General features: G+C 30.8%; 1 protein-coding gene across 1 annotated transcript in view; it reads right to left on the bottom strand.

The window, feature by feature from the left end:
• The window catches only part of LOC108564240 (protein eva-1 homolog C), a 96,897-nt gene extending 70,410 nt beyond the window's left edge, over window positions 1-26,487 (bottom strand). Inside the window, exon 1 of the mRNA XM_017923220.1 lies at window positions 26,207-26,487. Coding sequence (XP_017778709.1) covers window positions 26,207-26,273 — 67 coding nt within the window. The 5' untranslated portion in view covers window positions 26,274-26,487. The remainder of the gene's footprint in view (window positions 1-26,206) is intronic.
• Between the last annotated feature and the right edge of the window lie 1,142 nt (window positions 26,488-27,629).

The raw sequence follows: 27,629 nt of genomic DNA, 5'->3' as shown, positions 1-27,629 counted from the left end.
TGATGTGACAAGTACATTTTGTTTGTGACTCATAATGATTGTAATTAATCAGTTTGGAAGCAAATATTATAATATAATAGGTTTTGAACATGCGATACAATTAGTTGAGTAGTTAGAAACCATCAGGAAAAGTGTTGATGAGAGATCGATAGTAGCGTGTTAATAAATGGGGATGAGGCGAGGAGAGGAGGATAGAGCCTAAAATGCGGCTTGCGGATCGTGCGGTCTGTCTGTAATTGTAAGTTTGGAGAGTGCACGAGGTCTACTATCTCGCATAGGTTGGTGGTTGTCCATCAAAAAGGGTGGGACCATCCCATGCTATTCCATTAGGCAGCTTCCGCTCAATGAGTCTAATTGCATTGTAAAACCGATTTAATGCCATCAATCCGAGCACCCCGGAAGTAGCAACAAATAACGGGCGAACTGTTTTACAACCTACGATCGTCGTTACTAAACTTACAGAAACCGGTTTTCCATTCGAGTATTTCCAAATAACCGGTTCAAAACGGCTAAATAAATTTAAAAACCACTAAACCATCTAATGAAATATACTTATGCCAATGCAATGATCATTTTTTTTATATATAAAACCGGTTTTAATGAAATTTAAAAATCTGTAATATTTAAAAAAAAATATCAAAAATTTAAAAACCGTTTGTCTTTTTATAAAATATGAATAAACTTTAGTCCTTATCCGAAAAGATAAAAATGAATGAATTAAAACGTTATTACTACCTTCAGGACAACTTTATTGGCTTAAGCTTTAGGTATAAAGGATGCCGTGTCCCGAATTTTAAGCAGTTCCTTCGGAATTTGAATTTTATTCGGTCGCAATATTTCGCGCTGAACTTAAATGAGCTTCCCTTAACTCAGCGCCAAAAACGTACCCTTCCGAAAATTTTCATCTAAGTCCCTTTTTACAATAACATTAATCCCTTTTTCCCTAACATATTTTTCGCTCGCCCCCACCATTTTATCCTCTATAAATTACACGAAAGTCAAATTTAATTACACGAACGTATTTCAAGCTCCATCCATTAGCAGACATAGAAATTTTACCGGAAATGTGGAGAATTTTAACGATCTGCTTTGTGCAGCTAACTCAACGCACAAAAGAGACCTCTCTAACTGCAGTTTAATAAACTGATTAACGCCTCACAAACATAAAAAACCCAAATGACGAAATGGTAAAAATACGATCTGCTGTCCATTAAAACACATCTTCGAAAGCAGATGCTAAATTGCTTTTTCGTCAGTCTTTAGAGAGAAAGAAAAAAAAAACACTAGCCTCTTGATTATTTTATTTCAATTAATGGGTTTATTTAAAGAACATTCTTTATTTTAGAACTGAAATCAAACAACGTCTGCTTTAAAGTCTGTTATATTTTAACATTCACTTTAACGTTCTTCAAATCAATATAAATAAAACTCAAAACATATAAAAAAATAATTCAATAGTTTTAGAAAATAATACACCTAATCCTCGTTTTACACGGTACTTTTCTTACACGGTTAAAAAAAAATGTTGAAAATAACCTACCATATGCATTTTTTGCATACTTTTCGATTTACACGGTTTTATATTCAGAAAGTATCAATTTCTCAAGAACATATCTACCGTGTAAATCGGGTGTAAATAGGCGTACTACACGATACTTATCAAGTAGTATTTATGTAATTACTACAAATATGTTGATTCAAGTTGTATATAAGTTTGTCAAGTAACAAATATCAATTTTAACAACTTGTTAAAGCTATTGCTTTTAAATTATATAAATCTGGTGTGTATTACGCAACACTTTCCAATTCATTAAAACAATCTATATTTATGCAAAACATAACTAACGATAAAAATACATCTTCTTTAGATGATTGATTTTTTTTTTCATCAGTGAATAATATAGTTGTGTAATTATATTTTTTTTCTGTCTTCTTTACTATTTTTTTTTTGTAATTTTCAAGCACTCCTTAATCTTTTCAACGGCTTACAGGGATATGAAGTTACAATCGAATGAATGGACGGATGAAAACCTCTTAGAAATGAAAACGCAATCGAAAGCTGAGGATGAAATGTATGAAGTGCATTGACAAAACATCTCAACACATTGAAAGTGTAATATATAAATTAAAACTTATTTTGATTTCTGAAAATATTAATTTATATAACATTTTCTTTTTGTTGTCAAAAAATATTTTCATATAAATATATAAAATTATACTCGTTTTATATTAAATATATATAATTAATGAAATTTATTGAAATTATATTTGTTTTTGTCACTCGACGAACGAATAATATAAATTTGCAATGAAAAATATATTATTTTTGTGATTTTTTTTTACTTATATTTCATTTGAAATTGAAACGTTTCAAAATTATTAAAAGGCAACGTCGAGAGCTAGTGATAATTTCAGCTCTACTAACAACTGGAACAGTGCTTAAACCCAGTCCAATAGCATTTCATTACGTAATAGACTATAAACTACATGCAGTTTCAGAAATGATATAGTAACACATACCACTTTACAAGATATGTAATTCAAATAAGAACAAAACCATAAGACAATGTAATAAAAAATAAGAATTGATATGTAAGTTAATAATTCAAATAGAATTATTATAGTAGAAAAGAAATAACAGATTAAAGAAACATTAGTTGATGTATGAATCAAATTTGAACAGTTACAATTATTTGCACAAATTCAATATTTTATGAAACTAGTTGAAATTTGTCAAAACACATTTGACATTTATTAAAGTTAAGCAATGTATGTTGTGGATAGATGACTTCTTGCCTATGTAACAATATAAGATTTAACGCATTAGATAAGAAAGCTATGAATATTTTAAAAATTTGATAGTGTCAATTGTTACTATCAAATAATTAAGTTATTATATTGTAGCGCCATCTACAGTTTAAGTTGGAGATGTTCTATAATAGAGGGTAATTAAGGAATAGAATAGAAACAATTTTGTATATCCTGTCGGAGAAAAATTAGTGAAGGAAAATAAAAGTAGAGGAAAAGAAAGAACACACGACTAGTTGATTAATGAAAATACTCTACTAATCAAAGTCAAGTTTCATGAATCATGTGGTGTACATGGGGCGAGGCGAATACCAGACCAGAGTGAAGCAGAACAACGCAGGCCGAAGCTTCTGGTAATGCCAGGAAATAAAAGAAGAACAGTGGTGTTCTTAAGGCGCATTCATTTGCCGGTTCTTTTTTTAACGCGCGCGCTCGTTCCTCCTTGTTCATTTAAATTTAGCTTCAAGTGTAATTAAAAATAGCCGTTTGTGTTTTGCGCTGCCGCTCAAATCGCTCGGAAGATTTAATCTAGCTGGACTGATCGGATGCCGAGAAGTCTGGAGGGCGGATGGATGGATGCTGGATGAAAGTTGAAGATGTGGTGTGTCGTGTCGTGTATATATATATAGTAAAGGGGAAGGATGAGGATGGTTATGGTGGATTGGATAGGACGACTGTCGCCGGCATTTAAGGCAGAACAAACAAGCAAATTATGTTGGCCCATAAACCAGCCATTTAGCAAACACTTGGAGCTAATTGAATAAAACTTCATGGATCATTTGATACGCCTGCGTGCTTTCAATGTCCATATAGAAAAGACAATAAATGATCCGTGAAAGACTATAAGAATATGTCTAATATAAGCATTAAAATAAGGAATAACACAAACTTTATTAACTTTACGTATGTAGCGATGGAATTATTGTACAACCATACTGATAAGTCCCATATAAACATATACAATTATAATTACACAACTTATCTAAATACATCTAGTGTAACTGCACTTATTGCAATTATATTAAGAGCTTATCTAATGAAATGCAAACAGGGTTCATATTTTGATTATCATCCTGAAATTTTCACTTTTTGATAATTGATAACAGAAAATTTATGTCAAAATATTGGAAGTTTTTTATTTTAATTCATATAATTATGTTTTTATTTTTGGAAAATTTCAGTATTTAATATTCATGAAATTAATGTTTGTTTCTACCAAATATCCAAAGGATATTTCCAAACAATAGAATTAATTTATTTTTGTGACAAATAATTCAATCGAAAGATTCTTCTTGTTGTAAGGTTACAGAATGAGAAGAATATACGGAATAAAGCACCGACCTGGTGGAAAACTAATGAAATACATATTTTGATAATTATCCTGAAATTTTCACTTTTTGATAATTGATAACTGAAAATTTATGTCAAAATATTGGAAGTTTTTTTATTTTAATTCATATAATTATGTTTTTATTTTTGGAAAATTTCAGTATTTAATATTCATGAAATTAATGTTTGTTTCTACCAAATAACCAAAGGATATTTCCAAACAATAGAATTAATTTATTTTTGTGACAAATAATTCAATCGAAAGATTCTTCTTGTTGTAAGGTTACAGAATGAGAAGAATATACGGAATAAAGCACCGACCTGGTGGAAAACGTGCCTCAGGGAGAGACGGCGGTTTCCGCCTTTGCGTATTCGAATGGAAACGCTTTGTTTCCTATGGAATTCCCGAATGCATGTACTGTTGCCACCTATCCAAAACTTATTTATTATCTTCCGTTCACAAAGAAGGCGACTTTCAGTAATTTCTCCACTTGGAATAAAAGGGGAGACTTTTGCCTGGTAGATAGGTACAAGCGAGCCGCCGCAGGCATTCTAAACACAGAAAATAGGGTCGGGGTGGCAAGTCACAGGGGGTGCGCTTCAACGAATGTTTTCCTCGCGGTGAACAACAACTGCTCCTTAGAAAAGGCAAACAAACTATAAAAACCGCTCCCTCCGACGCTACCGCCACCGCCGAAAATCAATTCAAACACAAATATTTCTCTCGTCCGCACGAGTGCGAAATTCATCATCCGCAAGCGCCCCCAATATATATATTTATTTATTATTTTTTTTTGCTCGTTTTTACACCCACCTTTTACGTGGGGATGTTTTATTGTTGTTCGCCGGGGCGCGACACCGCAGAGAAATAAAATAAAGAAAGAGATGGAAGCTAAAAAAAAAGGCTTGTGTTATATAACAAATATACAAAAAGACTGCAGGATTTATCTTTCTATCCTTTATGGTCGAAAGTACTTTTTTTTTAACCTGACCACCGCAGATATCTTTAACTTTCAAAGTTATTACATAACTGATTTTTTAAGGACATTTTGCCAATAAAGAGAGATTGGAACTCTATTTCTGGATTCTCATGTAAAATATATTGGAAATATGCGTTTTGATAATAATAAATTTCATATATTGATAACAAATATATTACTAGATTAAATCAAATTCGAAAATATAAATAAAAAAAAATGTGCACATAATTTTTTGTATGTTAGAGTAGTCGATAATTGCTAGGGGAGGCTGAGTTTATTATTCATAACTTGCCGTTAAATTACGGCCGAAACAATGTTTTCGAAATATATGTTGAACAGAACACCCTTGATGATTATAACGTACGGATATTTTCAGAACAATGGAAAAAAAATCTACATATATCTATACATAGTGGATAAATAATAATTCGACAGACAAATTTATGTATTCCGAATCAAATCCCCATGGTTATTTATTTCATAGCATTAACTTCAACAATTGTCCACTTTTTTTTGTAGCAATTGGCAATAAATTACTCTATTTTTGTATTCATTGCAAACTTTGTTTACAGTTGTTTGCATAGTCTGCACATTTGTCAAAAGTAATTTAAAATTTTGTTGTAATGATACAAAAAAAAGAGCTTGTCACCTGGTTCCGCATTTAGCACAGGAATAGATGGATTACCTAAAAAGACGGAATTAATCCTAATTAGCATGCAGCATCTTCTTTGGAGTTCTCAACTTCTTTGATAAATAACTTAAAACGAACTATGGTATACCCCAAGGCTCTTACTGCGTCTCAAAATTTGTTTAATTGCTTTGCATCACATCCTAGATTAGTATGCTAATATTTTAATCCTATTTTATATTTCTAATCTCAATCTTCTGTACAAAATAAAAATATATCTATTTCATACAACTTTATTGAATGATGGACAACTCATTAAGCAGACAAAACTTGAATGGACCAGTAAACAAATATATTACAATAAAATTGACTTAATAAAATTAAATTCATACATTTTTACATATACATCAATCTGAAAGTCTTCTTTATAAAGAAACAAAATAGAAAATAGATTTAAAGATTTTTAGAACTAACCTAGACCATATGTAAATAAGTATGTTTTACAAAATTGTTGTTCCATTTCCTCTGACTAAAATTAGATTCGATTTAAGTCCATTTATCACAACTTCAATTTTAGTTTAGCTATAAAACCATTCATCATTTTAATGGCTTCTCTTTTAATTTTTTTTTTCTCATACAATTTCGGACGAAACAACACAATACATATTACTAGATATTTTCATTATTTTTGTTGTAAATTGGAAACATTCTAATTTATAATGTTATATTTAATTTTCTATCGCTTATGCAAATGCGGCTCTTTTTTATTTTGCCGGCTCACTATTGAAAATATCTATATCGGAAAATTCATTTCACTTATAAAAATAGCAATTGTAATGCTACATGCGACTCCCTAGCCTTTTTTTAACAGACAAGTGGCTCTTTACTCCAAATAAGTTGCCGACCCCTGTTTTATAATATAATTTTTGGTATTGCATAGAACTATTGCATTTCATACCGATTTAAGTAAAATACCAATAAACTTGAATTTTCAACCTTATTACAAATGAGATGTATTAACTTATATTTTATTCTATTTGGATAGCTTTAGAAACAAGTTATATAATGTATTAAAATTAATTTTCGCGCAACAGGGAATTCAATGTAGTCCCTTATGGTTTGATTTAATTTGTATATTTTATGCGCTTAATTGCATTTTCCAAATGGGAACACTCCATGAATTGAAATATATATACATACATATTTCATGGACGCGCCGAAACCTGAAACCCTATGTAGTTACGCAATCTCGAATCTGAAACGCTGAACTTGATAATTCCAAATTAATATGCATTGGTATTAAAACTATTAAAGCCGGGATGTGTCAAAAGTTCAATGATGCAAAATTAGCGAAATTCTAATGGATTCTAACTAAATTATTTCTACAGCAATCTGTGCGAAATATGAATAAGTTTAAAATTACTGAGAAACAAGACTAATTATTAATTGCATTATCAGAATTCATATAATATAAAATAATTGATATACTTTGAAATTTTTTATGAAGCAGTTTTCAATTATCAATGTTTGTTGTAACAAACCAATAAACAAATGTATTGAGAAAAAAAAGTTAATAAATGAAACACCAAAACCAAACGAAAATCAAAACGGGGAACGTAATTAAGTGAAAAATTCCGAGTATTCTGTTTGCATGAGTCGATGGAAATTGCTGCGGACTTTTGCACAGAATAAATTGAATTAACCAGTGCACGTATCCAAATAGTTTAACATTCTATAGAGATATATAGTTATACATATATATATTCAATTGAACCATTTGTTTCCTCTGGAAATTTGATTTTTTTTTTCAAAATTTTCTTTTTTTTTAGTGTTATTATTTTTTTCGGACATAATCCGAATGTTGTAAAAGCGCACTGGTGCTGTATTTGAAAGATCCCAAATGAACATTTTAATCACGAGGCACAAACAGGCCAAATTCAATATGCAATCAACAACATACAACAACAACAAAAAATATCCCAAACAAAAAAAAATAACAATACTTTACAAACGAAAATAAAAACGATCTAAACAAAACAGGAATGACAAAAAATATGGGACATTGCGAAAATATTAATTATAACGATGAAAACCGGAAATAACGTTAGTGCACGTGCCGTGCACGTGGAATTGATTGCATTACTATAATAATAATAATTTGTGCGTGCTCGATTTGTGCGAACGCGAATAATTCACATTGAATTACGCCAGTAAAACATGATTACATCGTTTCGCATTAGTTTTTTTTTCATTTTGTCGTGCACTTCATAGTTGTTGTTTTTTTTCGGTTAAAAATGTCATTGTAAAGTGAACCGTGAAAAGAGAAACAATTGATTCATGGCGGAGCGGGAAATACGAAAAAAAAAAAAAAAAACAAGAGTGTGTGTGTGTGTCGCATACACCTGTTTTGCTATTCTATTGTTAAATAGGTTTTGCACGACACAATGCATCGTTTTCTAAGACCGGTTTATTCTATTTTTTGTTGTTGTTGGTAATTTGCAGACTTATTATCCGCATGATTAAACACACACGTTTTGCTCTACCTAATTTAATTTTCGTTTTACTCAATGAATTATTTTTCTTGCAATTGTGACTAATTGTAGTAAAAACGTACAATTTTTTATTATATTTTAAATGCTAATATCGAACATTAAACTGCGCATATTGCCTAATTTGATGTACTGAATTACGTATAAATGTAAAACTACAATTTTTATGTAAAGGTAATGTATACTGGTTCAAGTAAAATCTGCGTTTCGATTGGGTTTCCTCCGCTCGTGCAACTGAAAGAAAATCCTAGGAAAAAAGGAGACATAGGTTCATAGTGGTAACAGAAATTTCGAAGTTCGCTCAGAATAGAGAAACCGGAGGGCTTTCCTTTAAATTGCCTCCGAAAATCCCCACACCGAGTTTTATTTTCTCTGATTACGGGGTGTGCAATCGCGTGTGGTTCCAGTTCCGTCGCGCAACGGGGTTGTGATTGCCACATGGACGAACCCCCGCTAACCTTAGCTTATTTTACAGAAAAACAGATCGCTCCGAACCTGAAAGAGATACATATAGCTTTTGCAATACGATTTTCGTTACACCTGTTTCTATTCCTCGCCGATTCAATTGTAAACATCTGCAATTGTAGATCAACCTTCATCGTATCCAATTCATACGTTACGCAATTATTTGCTGGGAATGTTAAAACATAAATAAACTTGAAGTGTAAAAAACACAAAACTGTTTGTACAACCTTATACATTTTCTATGTGGTAACGTGGTAAACCCACGCAGGTTGTCTGTACACATCGGAATACACTATAGATCCATAATCTAATATTGGTCCAAATATGGATTTCGAAAGGCATCTCTCCTCTTGAGCTTAATTATTTTCGAGTGTGCATTAGAGCCGAGTTCGTTGTGGACCAGTGGCGGCTTGAGGCATACCACAGCTTAATCTAAAGCTAATATACTGCGCCTTTAATGAAACGACTGTAATAATATGCATGGAACGAATATCGACAGGTGATAATTCTTTGGAATAAAGCGCTTCGAACAGGATACTCTCATGTTCTGGATTCCCTAGAGTCGACCCTAGCAACACTTGCATCATTGGGATAAACACCATTCATATATATATACACACAAGTACGGGGATCAGATATTGATTTTATAATTAAATACCGCAAACAGAGTCTAATCAGTATTAGCTGAGAGTCTCGATGTGAAGAGGAGCTTCTACCGACGTTATATATACTCTGTTTGTGCTCTAATGAAATGAGACATGGGCTTTAACGAATTTACCTTCAATAATAATGGTAATATGCAGGTTTAGGTATACTCTACAATTTGGGTTTTGTAATCATATTTATTATATGAATTTTTAATTATACTGGTTTTCGAATATCCGATAAATCAATTTACTTAATAATTTATATTCTTTTTTTAATGAAAACATACACATTGTCATTTTTATTTATTTTTTGTTTCAATACTCGAAAATTATTTTATGTGTAAAAGTTGCCAAAAACACAAATTTTGTTTGGACTTTTGTTTTATTCGATTCCCGGACAAATTAAATTAAAAATATGATGTAAACGTAAATTCTACTGTAAAATTGTAGTAAGTAAATATAATATACTGTTGTTAGAAAGTATGTAGTTATATGATTGGTTATTATAGATGTTATTGATGTGGTTTGTAGGTATTAATCATGAGAACATGGTCGTATATTGTTCGATACCCAAACATTGTTATAATGTATGTACACTAATTGGATCATAAACATCGCATATTTCATTGAAAGCAATAGATGTGTCAACTTTGTCTTTATGCCCAATAAAAGCGTGAAACTTTTTTGCGCATTTATTAAACGCTGTAAATCAGTTATAAAACGGTCGTTTCACTGCGCGATTCTGAAGGCGTGTAATTGTAAAATCACGGATTATACTTTGTTTATAAATAAGTTTAAATCTACAGGTAAAAAAAAAACACATACACAGAGAATATTCATGCTGTACCGCAAAAATGATCCTTGCGTAATAGCTGCGGCGTCCTTTCACAGATTACGACATCGGTGCAAAATCTTCGGTCTCATAAATAAGAGATTAATAAATGTTCAGAGGAAATTTCCTCTGAATATTTTATGATGTGGAATTTGCGTAAATAATAAAATGAGGGGGAGACTAAAAACCATCTCCGTTCTCCATCTTCAGCCTAAGTATGCTCTTCCACTGTCTTCTCCGATATTTTGATACACTCTTCTACATATACATTTTTTGCTATGCCTCCTGTATATAAATAACCGACGAGATTGAGGAGAGCCTTGGTAATTACCATATTTCGATTCCGAGACCTTTTATGCAGTACCTAAGCCCCGGGAGCTCCCAGAAGTATACCTTAATAACTTTGTATCCCACTCACCGTCCCCGTCTCTCGCACACACCACCTTCGACCTCCACCCCCGCCCCATGATGGAGGAAGGATAATGCGTGCGTTCAATATCAATCAACGTCAACGCCTTCAATTGCAGACCCCAGGACCATTTTTCTTCTCCAGTTCCTTCGTTTATTTGTTGACTGTTCGCGACGCTCTAATTGTTTCTTTCCTGGTAAAAGCAACATCCCAACTATCCTGATCTTACAAAAGTAATAAGCCTATGGCGCCACTCTCAGAAACAAATAGCCACGGAAATTAAAGTCCCTTTTTTTGGGCGAGTCCTGTTTTTACAACGACCGGAAGGAAAAACGAACGAAAAAAAAACACCCAGCAAAAATAATCCTATATTTAACTAGAAATAATTACTACTAGAATATACAATTTATTTTAAACGCGTACACAATGCGTATGTCTTAACAATTTGTATAATAAATAGGACATGCGACAATTACACATTTATTAAGCACAGTGTTTACACAAAATTATAACATATAAAGGGTGTACACGTTAGTTGCCAAGTAATATGTACTCGTCTTAATTGCAAGGACTATACGTTTTTTACAATTTTCAATTAGATAATTTTACAAATTGATTAATAGAATATTTAAAACAGTTTATTGGCTATTCTTGAAAGTAATAGAAAGTTGGGAACAACCCTTAGAACAAATAAACACGAAAATTGAGGGCTCGTCCTTGCGATATTAATTTTTTTTGGGCTCCTGTTTTTACAACGACCGGAAGGATGAACGGACGAGAAAAAAGGCGAACGTTCGCACACAAAAAAATAAATAAAGGATGGAAGTTAAAAAGGAAATTATCCCACGTGATATACACATATAAATATTTTTATTCGAGGATATTCCAAGATTTATTTTATCTGCTTTCCGCTTCTTCTTCCATGTGCGTATGTGCTTTCTCTTTTTTTTTTTCATCCTAAATTTTATTTATGGTTGAGGGTTCCCGAGGGGGATAAAAGCCGGATTAATTAAAGCGTTTTGTATGTTTATTTTGATCTAAATTCTTCATTGATTGAGGTTGAAGCCAGATGTATTATTTATTCTCTAGAGTTTGTAGCATTATTTGATTTTAATGTAGTTTAAGCTTGTGCAACAATAAACATGTATTGGGTTCAGCTTCATTTGAGTTTATTTTTGTAATGGCGAGTCGATTATTTTGTTGTCTGGTTGCGTGCCGGGAAAGTTTCCTAATTTAGACCAAACCGAAGAGGTGTTTCGAGTGTGAACGGACTTTTGTTGTGTGGGATGCGCTGGATGCCATCCTTCCTTTTACTTGCGCCATACCAGAGCCCCGATGAAATTGGGGACAATTGTAACCCTGAGGCGAAACCATTCAGTCGATAAACCCATGTCGCATACGGGAAGGAGAGAAAAAAACTCATCCCCTGAGAGGGACATGCAGGTCCTTTGACAAACTCTCGGGTCATTCAGATTTCAAGTATATTATATCTTATGGGGGACCGATAAGAACATGTTTCGAGGATAAAAAGTAAGAGGACAAGAAAAGTGTTTACTTTTCAAAAAAAAAAACTTCAGTCTATTGAGCAGAGAATTATTGAAAAAAATCAGCATATATTTGTTAGCATATATTTAAATATGCCATAAATAAAAATCTCAACAATATTTACCTCAAATAAAATATTACCATTCATATTCAAACATAAGAATTGAAATATAACTTCTAGTAAAATCAACTCATGTACAACAAATAATATTTGTATTTAAATATTATATTTGAAATTATTCTGTATTTTATAATGATTTCAAGAGAAACTAAACACATTAATAATGTAACAGAAGTTAAACTCAGGTTTAATCTGTGGATTAAATGGTGTTAATTAGTGTATAATTAATTTGGTTGAAACACAAATATCGTGTAATTACGTTCATAAAATGTACTTAATTTCAGCTCTTATGTGAAGGTTGCTTGCTATCTAAATGGGATTAAGGGAGTCAATGTTTGGAGGGATTTAAGAAGAAATAAAGGTAAGAGCCAGTTTAGGAAAGCGTTCGTGGTGTTAATTTGCTTCTTCTTTTGTTTTCACTCCCTTTTCGTATAGAAGTTAATTAGCTTGAATTGCGTACGGATTTTGGGCTACTCAATGCCAATTCAAACTACTTTATTCTTCCAAATTAATGTGTACATTTAATATTCTTTTTTAATTAAAATATTTTAATTACTTTTACCAATTATGGAAAAATTAAATTATTGCTTTGTAAAATGATATTTTTTTTAAACTATTGAACTATAGTTATTTCCACGTTTATTTTATATCACGCATAGTAACTTTATGGTAAACTTTCACGTATTCCTGAAAAGCGTATACCAGAACTAATGAAACAAGTGATAAATCATGGATTAATTTTCCACCGCGACGTGATTTTTTTTTGCTTGTTTCCTGTTCCAAAAAGTTCAAGTGTAGAAAACACTTTAGTCTCGCCTTCACGGTGCTGCACGTAGTTATGCAAAACGGTTTTCTCTTTGCTCGTTGTACTCCCCGTAGATGTGTACAACACCCTCCTGCAGCTTTCAAACATTCTCTCCAACCACCCTTATAAAAATGTATCATCCACCTCGGACAGTTTTTTTTAACCGCCACTAATGCCTCTCTCATTTCATCCTGATTATATGCTTAGATGCGTGTGTTCCTTCTAGCCAAGGTTTTGGGTCATTCCGCGCTGGGCCCACGCGGCTCCACTTTCGCCAAGGCCACCTTCTTCGTCGGCCATGACGCAATCACCAATCCATAGGCTAAGAGTATGAACTGGACATCCCACGGATCCACTTTACACACCTGGTGTCGCAATGTTTACTGTTTCTGTTGCTTCTCGTTCCGTTCGGTTTCCTTTGCCTCGTGTATCGTAAATTCACTCGTAAAATTATTACGACTACGAAAACCTACGATGTTTTATGTCGCGCTCCCCCAAAACTTCAGGGAACAATTTCTGGTTTTATTATCTTACCTCCACCCCCGCGCGAGCGCGTTTTATATTATGTATCCACGCGTTTTGGGACCACCCCATTTTACACAGTGCAAACGAAAAAAAAACGGTATAAAAAAATGTATATCTATATACAAAAAAAATGAACGGGAGGGAGAGGACAAAGGGGAAGATAGATAAACAAGAGTGAAAACCGAAAGCTAAACCCTAAGCTATTTTAAATCAATTCCGTTGGATATATTTTACAGACTTTCCTCTTTATACGTTGAAACAACAAATAACAATAATAGAAAAGTGAAAAATTTATTATATTTAGTTATAATATCAATATTTATATAGGGACAAAAAATAATTTTGTTATGAAAGCATTTCATGGGGCTTAATTGGACTACCGGGTTTAGCGTGCATCTCTACGTGCAATTGTTGATATAATCCAATATGTCGTAATCCTTTTGGCTCTCAGGATGCGCAGTTTCGTTGATCCTGCGGACTTGCGTCGAGTCCCGAGTGTTTGCAAAACCTGGCCTACATTTGCCTTTGCATATTAGCATTAATAGGTAATAACCTCGAAGTATTCCAAATGGGAAACGGGAACGCCGGGAGAACGTCTCGCGAAGCGTTACGTAACACGCCGTGCGTGGGATTCGGATGGTTCTGATCGGAGACCTTTGAAATTCTGGTATACCATTTTTGGTATACGAAGGTGGTCAGCTTTGTTTACTTGGAAAATAATAACTACAATTATATTGTCTTTTTTGGCTTGATTCTCATACGAATCCGTTGTCGGACAACGGACAACGGTATAGAATTATCCATTCTTATATCAATTTCTTTAAATGGTACTATAGTGAATCCGCACTAATCGAATCCGTATTATGCGGCTATTCTGTTGTATAAGTATGAAAAATGAAATAATGATCATTTAAGTAAGTTAACATTTTTATAAATAAAGTAAATTAAATAAAAAAATTGTTTTACGTAACAAAACATTAACACTGAATTGGAACTTGTATAATAACATGGAAATGTATAGAATGTATGAAACATTGTAATGAATAGAATGTTCAGTTTTTGTTTCGAATTTGATAGCGAGGAATTCGTGCTCGAAAAATGATTACACAAAAGACATGAATTCATTCAAAATTTTCGTATGAACGTGTGCAATTGTAAACTTTGTACACTATGGATTGTATAGTCTATTGTTTATATAATACGTATTGCATTTCAATCGTACATTTGAGAAAACACTTGTTTGTATTGAAAAATGAAAGCGATTCTTCTTCTGTTTTTTATGTGTCTTCGGTTTCAGAAATGTGCGCGACGATTTTAAAGCACGTGATATTTTTTTTTTGTTGACTTGTTTGTATTGTGTGGTTGCTTCTGCGTCAACCATGGTAAACTTTTGTGACCCAAATCCCATCAGATTATCTTACATTTTAGGAACTCAATTCATCTAACGCTTACAAAACTCAAACTTGAATTGAACTAACTTCGGGATGGCAGATGTGCATAATGCAGAGAGTGATCATAAAACGTTTGCTTTAAAATGGTCCTATATTCTTGTCCTATATTCTATTGACTGCATTTTAGAGCGTCATTTTTTAGATAAATGTTATCATTTAGATTTTTAAATTTAGCAATTATAGTAATTTTTTTTCAATAAACATTCGGTTTACGAAGACAAAATAGAAAAGGTTTCGAATTTAATTTTGGTTCCCGAACACATAAATTGAAATTAGCATATTGTAATGCATATATCTAATTTCGAACATTTTTCGGTTCACGAACAAATAAACTGGCGATTAAGTCTATGTAAGCTAGTATAATAGTAGTTTCAGATCACGAAGCTAAAACGAAAACTGAAGTGGACAGCGCTTATAACAAAATCAATATTGTAATATAGACATCAAAATCCGAACAAAATTTCAGTTCTCGAACACATAAACTAAGGATTAAGTCTATGTAGGCGAGTCTTTGCTTCCATAATAACTATTTTTTATGGACATTATGTATCTGACATTAATAATTAATTTGCTAAATCCAATATATTAAAGATATATAGATGTACAAAAGGGACATATTTCTATATATAAGATATAAGGCAAATAAAAACGAAATAGCAATTAATTTAGTTTTCGTTCATATATATTTTTTCCCCAAAATCCAATCAATGGGCAGACATTAATCACACACTAGGCGAATCGATAAATTCATTGGGGAGCTGTACTTGACAAAATTTAATATTCCATTATAATCATCACTGTCCCCGGATTAAGGGCTGCGATATCTGCAGCTGCTTTTTTTAGCTGTTGCGTAGTTTTTAATTGTAACATCATCTCGCCAATTAATATTTTCACCCTTCCGAATGAGGCGCAGAGTCAGCACATGCACAATCCCGATCAATTAATAATATTCGACGAGTTTGCAAAATATTTACACTTGCAGAGAACGGAAACGTAGGAAAAAAAAAACATACCGAAACAGAACGAAAAAAAAATGTGGTTTTACCGCAACGAATTATATGGAAATGGTTGCACTAAATGAAGGGTAAAAAATAAAGGACTAAATTGCTTGAAGTGCAGTTCTACTTCCAAACATATTTGCGAAGTGTTGCACGGGATTCCCAAGCGTATCCAACGACATCCTTAACACATTGTTTTCATTTTTTTTGTAAAGCGCAGTTTCCTTGTTAAATTGTATCCTTTAATTGAAATTACAAGCTGTAATTGCAAGATGCGAAGCATTTATATAATCCTTAAAGCAGTTCAATAATTCAAATAGGAATCTAAATAAATCTAATAAAGTTTTTTAAACAATCGGTGTATGAGGACTACTCTAAGTATAGGAAGCCTTCAAAATATGTTGATGAAACAAGCATATGATCAATTGTTCTTATACCGACTTTAAAATTTTCGATTGAAGGCGTGCAGACGCATTCTGTTGAAATAACAATTAAAATAAAGGAAAGATATAATAAAAAGCTTGATGATGAAAGTCCATTATTTTTTTCAGTTTTACAATTAATTTTTCAGAATTACAATTAATTGTCGGTTTGAACAGATTTAATGTTCGATTGCGCATGCGTTAAATTCCGAACTGCCTTAAAGTATTAGAACAAAGCAAATTGGGATGCAAACGTCAAAGGCGGTCTACGGTCTATGATATTATAGTCAGTTTTAGTGCATTGCGGCATCACTACAATAACAGGACAATAAAAGGATAGTCCTTTGAAGTGTTATTATAATGTTACTATTGAAGCCATATAACAATCTATAGAAATAACACATTTGTTAGTCAGTTATATCTGGAGTAGACATCGCATATACTTCTTACAACAAAAGCATCCTCTGAAGATACTGTAATAGACATCGAGTTCTAACGCAGTAATTACATTAGAGTATCTCCTATAGCAGAGTAATTTACTACAAATAGCGAAATACAAAGAGAGACTAGGCTATCACATATATAGGTATTCATCCTATTTGCTAACCATTTTGAAATGTTAATTCATGTTTGATGTACTAACGTATATTACAATAACTGACAACAAAATTTATTAAATGAGTTACATAAATACTTTTCTTCAAATGATGAAAATATGTAAAATAAATTAAAAAAGTATAATTAAAGTTATTTCTATTTGAAGGCATGATTAACATACACTTAACGGAGAAGAAAATAGTAATAATTAGAAATCTCAGTATTGATGTAGGATTTGGTTAAAAATCCTGTTAATTATCGTGATTTTTAAACAAGGTTTCAAACATTGTACCATGGTTTTTAATGTGATGGGTGTACATGATCTTCTGAGAGAACGCCGTGACCTTGCGATGAGCGAACGTGAGCTCATTCGCACCTACGTACTTCCGTTGTGTACACTACAAAAAGCAAGGCAATTTTATTCCCCGTTGAGCAATGAGAGTTGTACATGCACAAAAGCTGCTCATAAGACACGTGATATGAATTCAATGTCTTCCGTTACAGACACGAAACCAAAATCTCATACCAATTCATTCATAATGTATTAAAAATTCATAATTGAAAACAAATCCACTATTTTTCAAGAAATTTACATAAATACAAACTTTCATAAAAAACATAATATATAATAAACGGATAAAACAAATGCAAAAGCTTAATTAAAATGTATACAAATGCATTTCAAAATGTTTTTGAATATGAATTCAGTGCTATTTCATGTACAAATTAATAATAAATCATATTTCCCGCATAAATATTTCTTTTTGAATTGAAAATGAAACTATAATGAATTCGTTCATAACGGAAATAAAAAAAATAAAACCGTGTACCGTTTAGCATCGGTTAAAAGGTTTTATTAAAACAAAATGCAATGCATATAAATCAATGCATATACAAAACAAGAAAAGGATTTTTGCTAATGCATGGACTTAATGATGGATGCGTCAAAATTTATTGGAAAACCATGTGCAAATCCAGCTTAAAAATACATACATTGTGTATATTTTCTGCTTTTATCTAAAAATCACTGCAGTCAATGTATAGATTTACACATGAAAAAAAAAATGTTGAAATAAAAAAAAAGAAAAATTTTAACAAATAATTTTCATAGTGAAAACACTTTTCAGATAATTTGATATGCAACAAATAAAGTTTAATTAAGAATTAAATAAAGAAAATTATGAAAGTAATTAAATATAAATAGAAAAAGTTTCAACAAAAATATTATATTTTTCCTAGTGAAGGCAGTTTTAAAATTATCTGAATTGGATCAAATAAAGTTTTTTAAACTCTGTGTATGAGTAATAAAAGTAATAAAATATAAATAGAAAAAGTTTCCATAAAAATATTATTATATTTTTCCTATTGAAGACAATTTTAAAATTATCTGAATTGGATCAAATAAAGTTTTTTAAACAAATCTGTGTATGAGGACTACTCCAGGTATAGGAAGCCTTCAAAATATGTTGATGGAACAAGGCTAGGATTGATTGTACATATATCGACTTTAAAATTTTCGATTGAAGGGGTGCAGCCACGGTGTGAAAATTTCGTCGATTCCATTTGTTTGCGCAAACCGAGAACCATAATTATTGCCGTTCACATGGAATATTTCGGTGTTGGAAATGGATTAGGGAATTGCAAAAACAGGACCCGATTATTATTATTATTATTATGTGGTATTAATGAAACGGCAGTTTCGCGTGTCCGGTCGGTTTGTATTGGTAGAAATTTATCAATGCGAATCTACCGGATTGAGTTATTTTAATTGAAATTGGCTAATGTGGTCGAATGCGGAAATTATTAACGTCACGTATAAATAATTGGTCAAGATAAATATTGACTAACGATCTAAAATCTAACTATTATTAGTGTTACAAGATCTCTCTAACGTCATTATTGGTTAGATTCAGAACTTAGACATAAAGGACAATGGATAAAATGACGTTGGTGGAAAGAAGACAGGAACATTAATTTCCCTATACACACATTCACTCGGATGTAGCAATCAAAGAATCGTTAAAGATCACTTGGCTCTGGAGACTATGGTTATTTGCTGTGGTACTACTTTTTTTCCATTACTCTTCTGTTTTCTTCGTAATAAAACACGCAACCGAGATTGCATTTTGAGTGCATTTGTAGATACACTGTCGCCTCCAATCGAGGGACGACGTAATAAAAAATGTAATACTATCATAGAAACCAGGATGTAAATAAACATCGTTATTTTCCATTGATTCAAGAAATTGGAATATTCCATAGATGAGAAAAGAAAAGACAAAAAACACAATTTAAGAAATCTGTTAAATTTTTCATATAAATTTTCACAACTTCTTTTTTTGAATTTTAAGATATTTGGTTTATATAATCTATTAAATTAATCTGACAATAAATGTACTTTTTAATTTATTTGTACTATTTCCATAAATTTAAATAAAATATACGCAAAATATGTATGAATTCGGATATATTGTATGAAAATTAATATTAGCAATATTTATTTACATTTAATTTTATCCATGTAATTACGAATATATGTTAATTAAAATTTATTACGTACATATTTTTAATTAAAAATTTGAAAAATAATAATATTGTACATTTAAGTAGAAAACATTTCTCATCGAAAATGAATATATTTGAAATATATAATTAACGTGAAAGGTCTGAAATTTGCGTGTAAATGTAAAACTGCAGTTGAAAATACGAGCATCTCTCGTGAATTTTATTAATTCTATATAGTTGTTACCAGATTTGAACAGCAACAGCGAAAAAAAATTTTTTTCAAGCGGATTAATTTTAATTAAACCAACCCCTGAGGCGAGGTTTGTATCCACCGCAACAAAAAAAAAATAACAGACGAATTCATGTGGAATTTCATTTAAATATCTGGATTCAAGTCTGTCTGGTAGTAGACAAAAAAAAAACAATATAACGTTCAGTTAACGTGCATTATTCATATATAATTTCCAGTTCTTTAAGTGGATACGTTAATCAGATGGTGAATTGATGGTTCATATTAACGTACTCCATAATCATACAAATATTCATAGAAACGTACTCGATGTTCATACAAACGTACCGATTGAAATTTCAATCTGTATGTTATTTTTTTTTTACTAAAAAGTGTTTTAAAATAAATCTAAATTGAATAGAAGTAGACTATAAACAAATAAAAATGTACGTAAAGTGAATGTTTATATACAAATATTGTTATTATTATGTATCGATCCGTATCGCGTATGAACAAATGAAATATTGTTATGTAATGAGAACGGCTTACTTATAACACTGCTTTGATGAAAGGGCGCAATGTGCTCCACTTTATATTTCTTGAAGTGCTGCTTACAGAAAGCACTTTTTTTCTCCCGTTCTGCATTGTCGGAAGCCTCAAATGTTTGTTGCTTTATACATTTTCAAGTACTGCTCAAAGAAAGAAACGTTTTATATAGAGGTAAATGCATGCCTATAAAAACTGTGCATCGACTTTTTCAGTTCGACATCGAGATGTAACCAGTAACATTACATAAACTACTTGCAGTAAGATCAATGCACTGTCTATCCGTAATAAATGTACTTTTTCATATAGAAGAACATAATTCAAGTATAAATTTATATACTTTTCTCTCCAAGACTTTTTTATTTTTTTACAATTTATTGCTAGTAAAATATTATTTTGAATTTAACAACTGTAAAGAGAATTTACCAAAATAAAAAAAATTAGAATGTTATTTTTGGGTTACCGGTTAAATTTTATATTTTAATTACCGGTTAATTCCTCTTAAACAAACACAATTAAAACTATATTTATAATAAAACACATAAATATTGCATAAAACTTAATAGAAAGTTAACATATTAATTTGAAACAAATATTTTTTTTTAACTCGAAAACCGTTTTTTTGTTACTTGAAAAATGATTCGTTATTTAAATGAAAATTCTAATTAATTTAATTTGAAAAGTAAATTATTATTTAAATTGTAAATCAAATAGGAGAATAACAATGGATTATATAAATATTCAGCAATTAAATTGCGAATAGAGAGACATAATGAAATAAATGTTTTTCCCCCCAAATGAACCGAACTGAAATAAAGGCAAAAGCTATTTATTTAAATATTACATTTTATTTCTACTAAAGGAATTGCCGTCCCTCGACTCGTAAATATTTAAAAAATAATTTATTCGCAATGGAAAATCATGATGAAGCTGAAGCTTTTACGCTCCAACGTAATGCTTTTAGTTTTTGATATATTTTTTTATATAATCGGTACATGTATTTACAATAAAGCGCAAATAAGCTATAACTGAAAATACTATATAAAAATGGTGCGCTATTTTTTTTTTGCTTTAAATCTCTTTTAGTGTTTGAAAACTAACACTTTTTTTAGCAATTGTTCAATGAAAATTTAAAAAAAAACATATATTTATTATAACAAATAAAATACTTAAATGGTATTAACTTTGTAGCGGGCCACATGTGACCCACAAAAGCTATGAATGTGGCCCAACAACAAAAAATCTTAAACTTACAAACTTTATGAGAAAATTATAACAATTTTATACATTCATTATTTATTATTTTATTTAGAATTTATAAATTTCTTTTTCCTAATAAACTAATGATTAAAAAGTGTTGATTTTTGCATTAATTGTAGACTCAAATTATTAAGTTTTTGTATGAAACAAAAAATTAGACTGAATGCAAAATTGAAGTTTTGTGTTGATAAAATTGTTTTGTAATAAATATTTGAGTTTATTGATATTTATACAAAATAATGTTGTTTTGTGTCTTTGTGAATTCTGTAATTTTTACATAACGTTTGTTTGTATAAATCGCTTCAAAATGTTGGATACAGTAGGATGAAAACAAAGAAGAGCGACGATTTCCAATGGATTAACATTTTATAGAAATGTATTATTCGGGGTACGTTCTTTTGTTTTGTGGTGAAGTGTTTGCTCCTTGCCTATGAATTATTGAACTGGGCCGCATAAAGGATTGAGCCGGATACGAAGTGAAGCGCACGCCATGCGATAGGTTGTTTTATTCCATCCTTCTATTCTATTTCTATTCCTCCCTTTTTTTCCTTACTACCCTTTTTATCCACACTATTTTCCCAACACCATTCGCGCATGTTCATCATGATTTGTTTTTGTTGTTTATTTGCTTTTTTCATTTCTCTTGCGAATCGAAGTAAAAATGAGAGAGAGAGGACAAAAATTTGTTGCAGTTTTAATCACTGTCCTTTTGTGTACACCCCAGACCGATATCTTTTTTTTTAAAGCCTCTCCGTTTGTCATCTCTGGAATCATCCCCAAATAAGCGGATTTTTGAACACATTTATGAAAAAAAATACATCGGGTGGAGAAAAGCAGGATTATTCTTGACACAACATTTGGATTAACAAATGCTTTTTGTATTATTTGAAAAAGTCGCAATGTATAACTTTCATATAAAAATCAATAAATCATATATTACATTATTAATAAATAACATGAAAAAACTTTTTTGTCTTCACCAGTTTTTTTTCTTCATATTATTAATAAAATAAATGTAAATTAATTTAAAAGAAAAACTAAGTTTTTCACAATTTATCTATTGAATTTAATGAATTCAGTTACACAAAAATATATTTTCAAACACTAACAAATAAAAAGTGAAATAAATTATTTTATATATTTGATACACGTATTATTAACAACCAACTTTTTTTTAATAACATCTGTTTCATTTATTGAAAACAATAGGCTACAAATAGTACTGTATTTAATAATACAACCATCATCAAACAATGCTTTCTAACAGTCCAAACCGGACTAAAAAACAGCACAAAACAAAACACATGATTTTTTTATGACATTTCACAAATCTGTAAGAAAAACACAACCTTTTCATATATTATCTTTTAATTAAAAGATTGCATATTTTAATTTTAAAAAAGTTAATATTTTAAAATTCACCTTTATTTGAAACCATTTTTTTTTTGTTATTACGTTATTATTGGAATTACGCATTAAATCGTTATTATATTGAAATAAATGTTGCTTTTCGTTGTATGATTTATTTAATATTGCATTTGGGAATACCAATAAAGCATACAAATTATCAAATAAAAAAATATATTGATTCAAACTGGTTATAAAACTTGTTTTTTTATATTGTTTTTCATATTAATTAATAATTCGTAAAAATTTCTAATTTCAAATAAGAAATTAAAAATTTGGAATGAAAAAATGATTTTTTTTTAAATAAATTTAATTTCGTTTATATAACAATAAATTATGTATAAATATTGTTGTGAGTTAAGCAAAAAAAAAATATATTTAAGAGTCATAAAGGATTCTATATATTTTCGTAGAAGATTAAGGCACCAAAGAGAAGAGGAAGAAAAAAACACTATCCATTTTGGGGTGGTTGGTGATAAATGTGTGGATACGTGCGTGCGGAGAATGCATTAGGGGATGTAAACAGGCTGTTATTGCCGTCTCCAAAAACTACCCCCTGCGAACGTCTTAAACGCTTTTTAATTTCGCATTCATCATATATGGGCTGTATCATGGCCTACCCCAGGATCCTAGCCTTTCCCGCACTTATTTGGCCACTATTTTCTTATATCTTATATTATTTTATTCAACCCCCGATGCGCGAATTTATTATCCCTCTGCGCTTGTCACATTTCCACAATTCAGGATACCGAAGGCAACAATGGCACCGTTCCCAAACGAAAAATATCAATTCAAAGTCTTCTTTGAGGCGAGAAAGAAGACTTTGGATTTTCACTGAACTCGCATCGAAACCCAGTATTCGACAATAAGGCATCTTTTCAAGAAGACATCCTGAAAGGACATTCTCGTATCTATATATTTATTGCATATTTGTATACCCGTTTATCTTGAGAAATATATTTCATTGTCTTTTTCCATCCAAAAAAAAATCGACAAAATTTTAAAATCCTCATATATCTTAAGAAAATTTTCTTCATTTTTTTTCAAATTAAACTAAAAAGAAAACAAATCAACAAAAAAAGAAAGAAAATATTCAAATAATTACATAATAAATACTCAATTTCAAAAGCATTAATCTTATGATAAGATAAATCCACTACAGTTGAAATTTGAATTTTTTTTAAATTTAATTTTTTTTTAAATTAATGTTCACAAATGAATAAATGAGAGAAAATAAGTTTTGTATTTTATGTAAAGTTATATTAAAAGTTGTTTGTACTTATGGAATTTAAATGCGAGATGCAGGAAGCGCATCAAACATCGAAACAATTCCTGCACGAAGCCTGAGAAAGATTGCAGACGTTCCATGGTATTTCACCAACAAGAAACTACAACGAAAAGTTTTTAGTTGAAACCGACGAAGAGGTAATCACGAGTTAATGTAGGGAATACAAACAGAACCTCGATTCGCATATAAATGCACAGCACCGGCAGTCGTCTTATTACGTAACAGTTGAACGGCTGCACCGGATCGACCATTTCGTTGTAGTTGGATAATATTAAGATAATATCTAGTAAAACTAATAACTGTTACAAAGTAGTAAATTTCATATCAATTTCAATTTTTTTTTTACATATTGTAAATTATAAATAAATATTTAAAGACGTAATAAAAACAGTTACACCGTTACAAACAATACCTCGGTTTTCGAACATAAGTACCGAAATGTTTCAGTTTTAGAATATAATTTCATTTTACGAATAGGTACTATTTTCCGAATGATTCGGTAAACAAATACTGTTTAGAATTTTTTTCTTTATATTTTATATTTTAAAATTGAAATGTTTGTTATGAAAATACGTTTATATTATGCACAAATTATCAGCACAAAACCTTTTAACGCATCTCTGAGCTATTTTAAATATATATAATTCAGAGAAAACTGAAGCGAAGTTAATCTTGTCTGAATAGTTTCAATAAATTATTATAATTATATTTTCTTTCATTACAAAATATAAACTATATAACTCGCATTGTACGTTTTAGATCAGTGCGGATTTACTATAGTATGGTTTGAAAATTTCAAAGCAAACTAAATAAAAATAAATTAAAAAAAAAATATATATTTAGCTATTAGTTTAATTAATTTAATTAAAATAATGAATTCTTTAAATTTACACCAATAAAAAATATCCAATTACTTTTACATAATTACTTTATATCATAATAAGTTTGATAGATAATAATAAAGTTTGTTTTGCAAAATTTCGTTCCGTTCAATTAATAATTTCCAAACTATTTTACGTTGCATAATATAAATTGTTTTCTATCTTCATTCATAAATTATATTCACTGAAAATTCAAAAAAATAAATTTAAAAAAAGTATTAGACAAAATTATTATTTTTAATGAGATTTATTTTTATGCAGTTTTAAAGTCCTCGATTAGTCCGGTTTTCAAATATTCTGAAATATTGATGTAACCGCACTATTCGAGTAATAGCTTATCTATAAACAATAATATCATTTGTTGAAATTATATAATTATTATTAGTGAAAATAAAAGTTTATTAATTAATACTAATTGTAATAAAAATATATGATAAATAAAAAATGGGTTGAAATATTGTATCTATTTTTGATATGAACCTAGGTTAATTTATTTTGATTGAAGAAAAGGAAAAATTTCAAATAAATAGGAGAGGAAGACACCCTTTTCGAAGGGTTGTTAAATTGTCCTTGTAAGAATCTAGTTAAATTGTCTCTACAGGAATCCAGTAAATGCAAAATTTATTGAACCGTTTGGCACAAAAATGGGCAAGTGTTTCAGCAACATAAACATACATCACGAAACAAGAGAAGAAGCAAAAAAAACATTGCAATTCGCCTCGCGTCTGACAGTCGGAGGCCATTAGAGAAACCCACTTTTAGCAATTCAAATCGGGTCCAAATACACGTTTATCCCAAAAATAATAAATATATTTGTATGTATACCAGAAGATACAAGCAATTTATAGAGGTGTTTTTTGCTTCTTTGATTTAAATAGAGAAGCCAATTGAAGTTTCTTATTTGATATTGATGTTTTGGTACCATTTAGTTTAATGATGGTACCGAATGTTAAAGAGCGTTTTTTAAAAAAAAGTTTACCTAAATTGTCAGCTGCAGCTGCGAGTAGACCGTTGAGGACCACTAAGGTGACAATCCAAGAAGCCATTCCGATGATGGTAATTCTCTTCTGGTAAATAAATAAATACACAGTGCTCACAACATCACTGAATTATTATTGTTTTTTTGTGGATCGGGGTTTGAAACTTTTTGATGATTTTAGGGAAAGTTTTTCGAAGTTTTGCGCGCGACGTTTCCGAAACCCGTTTCCACAGCAGAGGAGGTACCGAGCTGCCGAAGAGCTGCGCGTTACTGGCCTGTCTCTGGATCTGGATGCTGTAACACCAGAGAACAGAGTCCTCCTCTCTGTTCTGCGCGAACGTTTACGATGCGCGTCGAAGCCCCAGCAGAACTCGCTCTGAAACTTACTTCTTCTATTTTATTTTTCTTTTGGTAAAAATTCCTTCTCTTCAGAAAACTGTCCATCAAGACTGAAACACAGGCGTACGCTAATTTCCATGCGGCATACTGTTTTTGACGTACTTCAAATCCTCTGGCGAAATAGGATAATCACAAGATTGTGATCGACTTGAGGAGGACGAAGTCTTTCTGAAGTTTTCTTTTAGGGACGACGGACGACGAAGTTAACAAATCGGATTAAAAAGATTTGCCTCAATACAAATAAAATGGGATTAAAATGGAGCGGATTTGACGTGCCCGCGACCACCGCCACGAGTTTTTTTTTCGAGGGGGTTGGAAAAAAAAAGGAATAAATGTGTAGGGCAAATCCAATAATGGTTTTCTTTTTTTTTATATTTTTAATCCCCGGTCGAAGCTCTTCTCTCTAACTATATAATTTTTCTTCTTTTTTACATAGGCGTAAATTATAATGCATTAAAACCGACCCTGGCCTATCTCAACAATGAAAGTTATATAAGTGTTTGACGCGAAGAGGGTTGCAATGCATACATTTCGAGTTAGTCCAATAATAGAGTGTTGCGACACATTTAACATTTTGTTGTCATTGGAACTATTTTTTCATAAGTTTGTTCACACAAAATCAATACCTCGAATACTGCAGCTTCAATCAGCCCCTAAAATTCGATTTGAAAATATGCTTTCATGAAAATACTTTAATTCAAATTTCAACTTGTATTAACAAATTAATGACGTTATTTCTATTCAAAAATCACTAAGAAATTAAAGACATAAAACCTATGTTTTCTAGCAAATGTATTAAATATTCCCAATTTTTGATAACAGTAATACCAAAGAACAATATTTCGATTTCATTTAAAATTTATTGAAACGAAAGTTACGAAAATTTTTCAATTTTTCTTTTAATGATACACTACCAAAACTTACTTATTATACCTGACTGTATATAAAATATGTTTGTATAATGTTTCGTAAAAATTAGTATCAAAAAATAATTGATAATTATCATAATTTCAAAATCAATGCA

The sequence above is a fragment of the Nicrophorus vespilloides genome, unplaced genomic scaffold (genome assembly GCF_001412225.1).
Source record: "Nicrophorus vespilloides isolate i.1.1-1 unplaced genomic scaffold, Nicve_v1.0, whole genome shotgun sequence".
In the NCBI taxonomy this organism is placed as follows: Eukaryota; Metazoa; Arthropoda; class Insecta; order Coleoptera; family Silphidae; genus Nicrophorus; species Nicrophorus vespilloides.
Note: the sequence above shows the minus strand (reverse complement) of the source record. Positions and strands in the feature narration are given on the sequence as shown.